The sequence below is a fragment of the Leptonychotes weddellii genome, chromosome 1 (assembly GCF_054177405.1).
Source record: "Leptonychotes weddellii isolate Sample4059 chromosome 1, ASM5417740v2, whole genome shotgun sequence".
NCBI classification, from domain to species: domain Eukaryota; kingdom Metazoa; phylum Chordata; class Mammalia; order Carnivora; family Phocidae; genus Leptonychotes; species Leptonychotes weddellii.
The window spans coordinates 191,459,596-191,470,565 of NC_138369.1; the positions used below are offsets into that span (position 1 = coordinate 191,459,596).

General features: G+C 61.6%; 1 protein-coding gene across 1 annotated transcript in view; it reads left to right on the forward strand.

Annotated features, from left to right (window-relative positions):
- The first annotated feature begins 2,515 nt into the window (after positions 1 to 2,515).
- The window catches only part of COL18A1 (collagen type XVIII alpha 1 chain), an 80,180-nt gene continuing 71,725 nt past the window's right edge, over positions 2,516 to 10,970 (forward strand). The window contains exons 1-2 of the mRNA XM_081820728.1: positions 2,516 to 2,640; positions 2,731 to 2,825. Coding sequence (XP_081676854.1) covers positions 2,630 to 2,640; positions 2,731 to 2,825 — 106 coding nt within the window. The 5' untranslated portion in view covers positions 2,516 to 2,629. The remainder of the gene's footprint in view (positions 2,641 to 2,730; positions 2,826 to 10,970) is intronic.

The following is a 10,970-nucleotide window of genomic DNA, read 5'->3' on the forward strand; positions in this document are numbered from 1 at the left end:
CAGTTCCGGCCACCCTCCCTAGAGCCACAGAAGGCCCCAGGGCCAGCATCAGTCACACCTGCAGAGGCGGGTCTTCTGATTTGACGATGTAAGAATGAGTTGGGCTGATCACTCATCAACCAGGAAATACAGATTAACACCACAATGAGATCCCACCTCATACCAGTCAGAATGGCTAAAATTAACAAGTCAGGAAACGACAGATGCTGGTGAGGATGTGGAGAAAGGGGAATCCTCCTACACTGTTGGTGGGAATGCAAGCTGGTGCAGCCACTCTGGAAAACAGTATGGAGGGTCCTCAAAAAGTTAAAAATAGAGCTACCCTACGACCCAGCAATTGCACTACTGGGTGTTTACCCCAAAGATACACATGTAGGGATCTGAAGGGGCACCTGCACCCCAACGTTTATAGCAGCAATGTCCACAATAGCCAAACTATGGAAAGAGCCCAGATGTCTGCCGACACATGAATGGATAAAGAAGATGTGGTATATATATACACACACACACACACACACACACACACACACACAATGGAATATTATGCCGCCATCAAAAGGAATGAAATCTTGCCATTTGCAATGATGTGGATGGAACTAGAGGGTATTATGCTAAGTGAAATAAGTCAGTCAGAGAAAGGCAATTATCATATGATCTCACTCATATGTGGAATTTAAGAAACAAAATAGAGGATCATAGGGGAAGGGAGGGAAAAACAAAACAAGACAAAATCAGAGGAGATAAACCATGAGAGACTCTTAATCATAGGAAACAAACTGAGGGTTGCTGGAGGGAGGGGGGTGGGGGGATGGGGTAACTGGGTGACGGGCATGAAGGAGGGCACGTGATGTAGTGAGCACTGGGTGTTATAGGCAACTGATGAATCACTGACCTCTACCTCTGAAACTAATAATACAGTATATGTTAATTAATTGAATTTAAATAAATTAAAAAAAAAAAGAATGAGTTGGGCTAGGTGGAAGCAGGACCAGCCTGTAGGGCAGGTGGCCTGGAAGAGGTGAGATGCTACCCTTCTGACCCACAGACAGAAGGAAGGGTGGACGGGTAGATGGACAGACGGACCGTGAGCCACAGGAGGCGACGCCATTGGGACCCAGACATGCTCATGCCCACCACACGCATGAACACACCATGCACACACAGGCACACGTGCACACACACACACACCCCATGGTACCAGTGCCCATCAGACACAGATGCGCGCCCTGGGTGGACCCCCACTCCACCTCTCTGTCCGCACGTGAAACAAAAATTCTGTAAAACAGTGTGTGCTAATCATTTCTCGTCTGTGCTGTTCTCTTTCATGTTTAAAAAAGTGAGTCACAACCCTCTAATTGATTTCTGTCCTTGCTATGGACCACCAGTGCCCCTCTTCACTCAACCTGGAGAGGACCCAGTAGGGATGGAGGAGGGTGAATCCAGAACTTTTAGCTAAAAGTTACTAAGCCAAAGGCAGTGGCGCTGGGGGCTCTGTTTTCTGCAAACTGGGAGGACTGGGGTCCAGGGAAATGTCAGTTTACTTTGGGAAGTCGGGTATGAGGAACTCTGGTTGAGTGCAGGGGACTTGGGAGGCTCTGAGCGCAGGACCCCATGGGCACAGTAGCCTGCCGGAGGGAGAGCTGGAGGCCTGCAGTCTGGCGGGGTTCTGGAGCTCTGGCCTGAGGAAGTGGCCGGAGAAGCAGAAGACATAACTCCGGGAGGGGGCCCAGGAAGGCTCTGGTGAGGGGCAGCTGGACCCCAGAGGGGAAAGGGGCGCTCTAGGCCAGTTCCTGGGGGCAGGAGTGCACCAGGGAGGAGCGGGGTGGCCTTCTCACTGTCCCTCCCTGACCCCTCACGTCCCTCTGTAAAGTGGGGGCAGGACCCCACAGGATGGAGGGCACAGTGGGGCTCGGGGGAGCGCTACTGTCCTGGGCTCGCGCCCTGGGAGGCAGCGAGGCTGGGGGGCCGCCACGACGCGGCCACTGCGCCCACGAGGCTGGGCAGGAGGAGCTCAGCTTCCTCCTCCTCCATCCGCAGTCTCCAGCAAGAGACGGTTTTGTTCAAATTGCCCGCCTCCCCGAAGAAACGCCTGCTGGGCACGTTGAGTATCCTCGGACCTTGCCCGGTTTGGAGGCCGGGACCCCACGTGCAGCCTGGGCCAGCGGCGAGAGGCAGCTCCCTCGGGAGCGGGGGCGGGGGCGCGGGCGGGCCACGAGCGCAGGGGACAGAAGGCGGGAGCGGGGAGAAACAGCCAGGACCCGGGGGAGAGGCGGCCACACGGTTCCGGGCTTGCATCCCATTCCGCACCCAGTTCGTCCCCGCGTACTCCCCGCCCCGGGCGCCCACGGCCGCCCCCGGCCCCGCCCCGCCGGGTCTCCGCTCCTCCCCTGCCCGTCCCGTGGCCCCCGGCCGCCCTTGGCTCCGCCCCGCTCAGTCCCCGCCTCGTCCCGCCCCGTCCCTGCGCCCCGCCCCCGCGCCCCGCCCCGCCGCTGCCCGTGCCTGCGCCCCGGGCCCGCCGCCCCGCCCCGCCCCGCCCCTGCCCAACCCGGCGGCCGGAGCGCGGCTGGCCGAGGGCGCACCGCTGCGGAGCGCGCAGCATCCGCGGCGCTGACGGTCGGGCCCGCAGAGCATGGCGCCGAGGTGCGGGGCGGGCGGGGGCAGCGGGTCGCACGGGCGGGCGGTGGACGCGCATGGCGCTCTAACCTGTGGCCTGTGGCCTGTCGCCCGCAGGTGGCCCTGGCTGCGGCCGAGGCCGCGGAGCCTCCTGGACGTGCTCGCCCCGCTGGTCCTGCTGCTCGGAGTCCGCGCAGCCTCCGCGGAGCCAGGTAAGAGCCGGCGGGGACGCGAAGGTTGGCTCGCCGGGCCGGCCCCCTGCCAGCCGGGCTTGGTGCGGGTCTCTGGCCGGTCCAGGCGGCGGCGGCCTTAACCCCAGCGCATCTCGGCTTCGGTCCTGGGAGGCTGCCCGGCTCTGCCCACGCGCGCAGGTGGCCGGCGGGGGGCGAGAGGAGGGGGACGGGGTCGGGCCGAGGCCATGTGTCCCGAGTGTCCCGCGCCGGCCATTCATTCTTAGGCTGCGGAGCTTCGCGCCACCGCGGCGCGCCGCTGGGTCGGAGACCCGGCTGGGCCGAGGGCTAGTGGGGACCGTCCACTTCCTGAGCCCCTCGCGTCGTGACCAAACTTCGGCGACTCGGCGGGGAAGTTGGCGCACTTGGCGGACCGCGCTGCCGGCGGAGGGCCAACGAGGGGCCGGGGCTGTGGTGGTGGCGGCCGCCGTTCCACGCGCAGGGGCTCCGGAGACGCAGGTCATCAGCCGCCGGCCCGCAGGGCCTGTGGCAGCGTCACGGGGCTCGTCCCTCCCAGCGCCTGAATGGCCGCAGTGGGTCGCGCCTCCGGGCCCGGGAGTGACCGCGCGCGGGCCCCGGCAGGTCTCCGGGCGGACCGTGCAGCGCCGAGCGCCCTCGTTGCGTTTCCAACCTGTTGAGGCGAAACTGCCCGGGCTTCCCAGGGCCAGCCTTTGTGCGCCGCCGGGCCGCAGGCCTGTGTCCCCGCGCCCGCCAGGGTGTCGGGTTGCGCGCGGTCCCCTTTGATGCGGCGGAGCGCCAGGCCCGCGGCCGGGAACAATGCTCAGAAGCCCGCTGTTTGGCCGGCACCCTCGGCTTTTCCCGCGTGGGCCGCAAACTGTGCGCAGGGCCGCCGTCCCAGCCGCGCTAAGACTTCCTGGGCCAGCTCCTGGGACCCCGGCCCCAAACACGCGGTCGGCCAGGTTGTCTTCCCAACTGGGCCAACAAAGGCCCCGGAGGAGGTGGCGCGGGCCATGCTAGTCACCGAGGGGAGCCCCCACCCGGAGGGAGTCTGGCGTTTTGTCCCAGGTGGAGCTGCAATGCTGTGTGGACGTTCGTCCCCAACAGCCTCTTCAGGTTGGCGTGAACGTGGGAGAATGTGACTTGGTCACCGAAGCAGCGACACACCTGCTGGCCGCAGCTGGCCAGGGAGGAGGGCCAGACTTGAGAGAGAGAGAAATTATAACTTGTTTCATTGTTTCCAGTAGGCGTAGCTACCTGGGTAGACAGCAGCATCGACCTTTTAAAAAAGTAACTGCCTCCTGATCACTAGAGAAGCTGGCAACACCTGTTGTTTCCTCCTCTATGTGAGTTAACTCCAGGGACGTTTGGGGGACACGTTTTGCCTTACAGCGCGTCGTGTCCCCTGGGTTCTTAGCAAGCGCCCAGGGCCGCTGGGGGCTGTGAGTCCTGGCCTCAGGGGCCGTCCCCGCGGCTGCACGGGCGGCGGCGAAGCCCACAGGGACCAGCCCAGGGCTGCATGTGCTGGAATTTGTAAGCCTGATGCCTCCTCTCTAATCTGACCCGGGAGCGCCCAGCCTCCGGTTTATGAAACTTCGTAATCAAAGGGGAGGAAATCAGGGTTGATGGCTCTTAGCCACAGAGTGGAAACAATACAATGTTATGTCAGTAAGCTTTGGTGAGATGCAATCTTGAGATCTGAGGGTAGAGTGTTGGACTTAAGGTGGACTTCTTGGGGCGGGGGGGTAGTGCGGGTGGGAACCACCGTGTGTGCTCAGTGTCCCGACCACTATTGTGGCTGCCCTGGGGCTGCCACAGTCTCGGGTCCTCTGGGAAGGAAGGAGGGCCCCCGGTGGAATGCAGGTCTTTTTGCATCCTGGAGGTTAATGCAGGAAGCGGGCTCAGTGGGGAGCACGGGGTTCACCCCTGCTGGGACTAAGTCCCCTTGAAATGGGATAATAACTGCCCCCTCTAGGTGTATTGGAGAGGACTCAATGTGTGTGAAATCCTAGCTTAGCAGAGGCTCAATTTCTTCTAGAAACCCTTAAAAATCGTCCTTGGGAATTAAAGGTTTGAGGCCCAGTTTGCTGATTTGCACATTTTTTCTGACTAAAAATGATGCATTTTTCCATGTCTCTGTGTTGCACCTGACTCCCCCCCCCCAAAAAAAAGAGTGTTTTGCTGTTTTGTCTAAGGATTGGTCACTATGGCTCTGATGGTCATAAACGGGGCTTGTGCTCTCACCCCCCCCATAACTAGACACCTGGGGGGTCCACGGGCCGAGCCTGTCTGTGGCCTCGGAGGCTCAGTGCTGCCTGCAGGCCCCCTTTCTTGCTGGAGGTGTGTGGACTCACGTGGGCTGGAGTGGCCGCGGACGCCCCGGAGGTGTTTGTGAGCAGTTCGGCAGAGTTGGGGCTGTGGCAGAAGGACCCAGTGTGGCAGGCATTTGCAGGGTGCCCAGGACCCTGGTCTCCATCCAGGTCATCTTGTCTCTGGCCTGGGCACCTGGCTCTGTCAGCCCCTTTGCCCTGGGCCTGGGGCGCCCAGCCCTTCTCACCACTAGGACTCCAGTAGGAAGCTCAGGGTCCCTCGGTGGGCCTCCAAGGGGCCTCATTTGAATGAGACACAGCCCATGTCTGTGGGTGTGTGTCGTCCTGGGGCTACGGCGCCCCGGTAACGCTGGACCAAAGCAGATGGGAAACACTCGTCCAAGGCGGCCTGTTTCTAGGGCCTGGCTCTCGGTGAGGCTGTGGCCCGGCTTCAGGGGCGTCTCAGGGTTCGGGTGCGGGACTTCATAAGATAGTTTTGAATTTCAGCAAAACTTGTTTTTCAGGGTACTCCTGTTTTCCTTTAAAAGAAGGAGGAGAGGGGAAAGTCTGTGCGGGGGAAACCTAGAAAGAGCGACACTGACCCCATCCAGAGAGCCCTGCCCCCCACCTTCACTGCATCTCACCGGATACACGTGTGCACATACTTACATGTCTGTGTGCATGCACACACACATAAATGCACACAGTACACGCACAGATGTGCTCACACGCAGGAGCACGCACATGCGCACACAGGCACAGGCCCACACACTCACATGCATTCATATGCACATGCATGTACACACATGTGCACGCACACACCCATGCTCTCTCTCCACAAGTGCTTAGTTCCCTTCATCCAAATTGTTGAAAAGGCTTGGTTCTCTGGGCCCTTGGGAGAGGTGGAGGGGCCCTGGGTGTGGTGTATAGCCCCCTCCTTCTCTGGTGTGGGAGGTGATGCTGCCCAGAGAACAGGCCCGGGGCCCCAGAGGGCAGGCGGGCTGGGAGGGGAAGTTGTAGTCCATGTGTAGCCTAAAGGGAGGCGTCTCCTCGATGCCCCACTTCTCAGCCTCCATCCAGGGCTGGGGCTGGCCTACCTGCTTCTCAGGAAGCTGCTGTCCACCCACCCCCCAAAAGGGGATCCATTAGATGCTCCACGCTGCCGAGGTCAGGGCACATGGGGACCCTCCAGGGCCTGGCGATGGACACGTGTTGGAGACCCTTGTCCACCTGGCACCTTCCAGGGGAGGCCTGAGGCTCCCCAGAACCTCATAGCCGATGACTGGCTGAATGGGGCAAAACCCATCTTCTGATATGATGTCTAGTGAGTCTCCTCCTCTCTCATGACCTGAGGCCTGCTGGGAAGGGCTGGGCCGCCTTCTGGCCAGCTCTCAGGGGTCAGATGGGGGTGTGGCGTGGAGCGAGTTGGTCTGGCTGATGAGCAGCCCCCAGCCCCGGCTCCGTCTGCGGTGGGCGGCCATTGCCCGGTGGCACGTGTGCCCCTGCCGCTCTGGTCCAGGTGTGGCCACCCCGTGCCTGTGTGGGCTGGTCACAGATGTTACACTCTGGTCTCCCTGTCCTGAGGCTCTAGGTCACTGTTCTCCGGGAGCGAGCGGACGACGTGCCTGGAGATGGCAGCCCCTCTCTAGAGGACACAGCTGGCTGAGCACCCGCCGTCCATGCTTCAGGCCTCAGCCGGGAGAGGTGGACATCACGGGACCCGGCGGGTAAAACTCCCAGAAACTTGACATTGTTCTTGATGAGGAGGAGTAAAATATTGGGAAAATTAAAACGTATGTTTGGTGTGCTTATCAAATTATTAACTTTGGTACATTTGGACAGTAATGGTGCAGCAAAATGAGAACAGTGTCCTCTGGGGCCTCCACGGCTCTGTGGCCTCCCTCCCTGGGGTTTGGGGTCTGGGACTAGCCCTCTGCCAGGCCCTGGCTCCTTCCCAAGGATGCCTGGGCCTCCGGCCGCCCTCCCCACCTTCCTGCCGTGTGTGCAGACCCTGCTCCGCGCCTTACCTTGCCGCCGTGGCTCCCTCCCTCCCCGGTGGCACAAAGAGTCTCTGCAGGGTGCTGTGAGCAGCAGGTGGTCATCTTGCAAACCGTCTTTCGACCACACGCTGCATATGATGTACATCGTGGTTTTATGCCACATGTTGGACCTCCACGCCGGGGGCCCTTTCTGTTCGGCCCCCCAGCCCTTCCCAGTGTCGGCAGTGGTGTGCAGGCTTCGTGGCCGGCTGCGCCACGGGCTGATCGTGTTTTGGATTGGTGGGTCTGGGCCACAGCAGGATGGCTGTCAGAAGGAGCTTTTGATTGCGGATGCGCTGAGTCACACGAAATTTGGGGGCTGCAGGGCAGGGGAGTGCTCCGCCCGCTGCGCCTGCAGGAGCGCATCCTGCCTCCCCAGCACCTCCGGCGCCGACAAGCCCGAGCACGGCCTTTCTGGCTGCCGGCAGCCCCAGAAAGGAGAACCTGTTCGCAGGCGTGTACCTCGTTTTGGGATTTCTTGCCGGCAGATGGGGTCCCTCCGGGCTGATCCCCGGGACGCAGGGCAGCGGCCCCCAGCGCTGGGCTGGGTGGTGGCGGGGCTCTCGGCCACACCTGGTTTCTGGAGGGCCAGGAGGCCTTGGGGTGGGCGAGAGCGCTGCCCGCGGGCCAGGCTGGCCTTCGCAGGGGGCTTGCTGGGAGAGGACATCAGGCCAGAGCCAAAGGCTCAGGAGGGCCGGCCAGGTGATGGGAGGGGAGGTGTGTGCTGCAGGAGCTTGGTGGCGCCTAGGGCGGGGCCTGGGCTGGAGCTGCGGCAGCCATGTGCTGTTTACGTCCGTATTTTATCCACACATTCGTTTGATTCTCATCTGAAGTACTTGGCTTTACCCTGCTCCTTTGAGTAGATTCAGAATCAGTCACCATTAGGCGTCCTCTGTTTTGCACCCAAGTTTGGGACTCCTCGAGCTGGTGCTGGCCCTTGACAGCTGGGCGTCCTCTGTCTGCAGAGAGCCTGCTAACACGGCTGTCCTCGGTGAATGTGGGAGGCGCCCCCCTATTTTGGGGTGACGGGCTGACGGGAAGGGGGTGCAGGGAGGGCGTGGCTCAGCAGCGGGTTCACCGCCTCTTGGCGCCTACCTGTGCAAAGCGAACGTCCCTGTCCCGGCAATGTGACCGGCTCGTGCAGCTGCGGGTTCATCTGCTCGGAGTCGGAGGCTGGGCCCACCGCTCTCTGCAAGGGCCTGAGTCCAGACGCCCTACGCCTCCAGGATGAACGGAGACCTTTTTTCCATGTTTCCATTTAGACAACCAGGGACCTCATCTTGGAAGGAATCATGGATTCAGTGCCCCGTGGAGAGTGTGGTCCCCACCCTGTGCTGTCGGGAAGGGCGGGGGCATGTGGGGACAGGGGGTAGCATCCCCAGACCCTCGGTGGGCTGGCTGGGTGGCAGAGACCTAACCCACCAGTGGGCTCGGGGGAGGAAAGAGGCCAAGGTGGGCCCCTTGTCCTGCCCCAGAGAGTGGAGCCCCAGAGCCAGTGTCTGGGCTGCTTCCCGGCTGGGGGCCCGGGGGCTGAGGGCAGGCAGGGGGCTGGCTGGTGCAGGGCTGGGAGGCCATGGGTGCCGAGGCCCCGCTGGTGACTCTGCTGGGTCCCTCGGGGTGAGCCCAGCCGCCTGGCCCCTTGTCCGTTCATCCATTGGCTTCCTGTTTCCTATGTGCATTTTTGAGCACCTTCTGCGTGTAAGGTGCCCTGCCTGCCGAGAAAGACGGGAAGGTAAAGCCCCGTGTGTCTCCTGCGTGGGGACTTCTGTCTCCCAGGCCGCCAAGAGCCTCCTTCCGCCCTCTGATGTCATGGCTCTCTCCCCGAGAGCCCCCTGGCCGGGGCGCGGGCTGAGTGTGGGGCTGTGGTTGGGGGCCTTCGGGCAGGGGAGGGCGTCCCTCCGGACGGACGGCGTGAGTGTCTGTGCCAGCCCAAGCCGCCAGGGCCGCGCGCCGTCACTTCGGAAGTCTGGCTAATGCGACATATGGGGGCAAAATCCTTCCAGTGTTCTTTCTACTTTGTAAGTTTTCGATCGCCAGCGAGGTGGACACGCAGGAGCCCGGACCGGCCGAATCGCTTCCCCTGCTCCCGGTGTCCACATTCCGCCACGCGTGGTCCTCATGGCTTCGCCTGCTCGGGCTGGCGGCTGCAGATGCGTGGCTCGCGTACTTCCTACAGTGTGGGCAGCCTCCACTGGGCCCATGCTGTTTCTCGAGGCACGGAGTCGTTTTTTTCCCTAGTTTTTATGACCTGTTCCCTTAGAGGTGGACCCAAGCGCAGGGACCACGCCGGGGCTCGGCCGCGTGGCAGGACAGGAGCATAGTGAGGATCGTGTGGGTGAGCAGGGCACATGGGAGGCCACGTGCTTCGTGTTAGCTGCTAAGGCCTTCGCTCGGCCTTTGTGGGTGTGGGATGCGGGCTAGTCCTTGGAAAGAACAGTTGGTGGAGGACCGGCTGTCCACTCGGCATTCGTGGATGCGTGAGAGCCCAGGCCCCAGCTGTGAGTCCCAGAGCTGCTCCCGAGCGCTGTGTGACCCTGGGCCAGTGACTCACCCTCTCTGTGCCTCTGTGTGTGAACTGTGAAATGGAGCGGGCCGTGGGGCTCTGTGGGATTTAATGGGACACTCCTTCAGGGAGTGCACATCACACGTCGGCTTTCTGGGATGGGTCCTGATCATGTCTCGCTGAGCTCTGGGGACCATGATGGGGACGGCTTCCACCCAGCAGGCTGGGCAGGGCCTGGGCGGAGGGACGGGGGACACCATGACCGGGACGTGGTTTTGCGTTTCTTGCTTGGCGGTGGGCTGTGCCTGCTGAGCTGATGGTTTATATTAGACAAAGCCGCCCTCTCACCGCCTGCGCCCCCGAGTACTCAGGGGTTCTTGCCCCCCCGGCCAGACACGCCCACCCACATGTCCCTTTGGAGGGATCAGGGCCACGGACCTGCCTCTGCTTGTTGGATCTTGTTATTAGGCTGCTGCTTTAAAAAAAAAATTCTCCCGCTGAGAAAGTCTCTTGTTCTCAGCGAGCCGGCGAGCAAGCCAGGAGCTTCCTGGACCCAGGCCCGTCTGTGCTTGTAAATCTGGACCGCGCCTGATGTCGAGCTGTCTGGGGAGGGCTCGGGGAGAACACTGGGCCCCCTTCCTGTCATCTGTCATTTCGGCCTGCGCTCACCTTCCAACCCTCTCCCCTACCCTGCGTCCCGAGGGAGGTGAAGTCCCCTCCAGCCCCAGGGCCCCCGGACGCTGCCCTGCAAGCCCCCGGTCACACACCTTCCCCTCACTTGTGGTCCCCTGGGAAACGCTCTAGGACAGGATCGCAGGCCGGCAGGTGCCCCTGGAGCCAGGTGTCGATGGGGCAGGGAGAGGCTTTTTCTACATAAGTAATGATTTCAGCTAAGCAGCTTCCCGCCACCCTAAGCAAATCTGTGCCTGGTGCTGAACCGCTTTCAGCCTCTCGGCCCCTGGGAGGAGGGGGGCCCTTCTGCAACCAGACGCCCCTCCCGGGCCCCGGGCCCTCCTGCCCCGTGGCAAGATCCTGGCTCTTGCTTGGCCTCCTCCGGTCTCGAGGCTGACCCTTGTCTGCTGTGGGGTCACCATGTGCCCATTGCGGCAGGCACTGTCCGCAGCGACCTCTGGTTGTCTTGGGCACAGAGGGGGACCCTCCTCGGGGCATTTTCTGGCTAAAATGAGCCTGCACCCCCAGGGCTTTTGGCTTAGCCAGGGCTGGCTCAGAATCTGCCATGTTCCTCATTCATAACCTTTTATTGTGAAAATAATTAAGAATACCACTGGAGGTTTGGACCCAGAAAGGAAAAAGCACC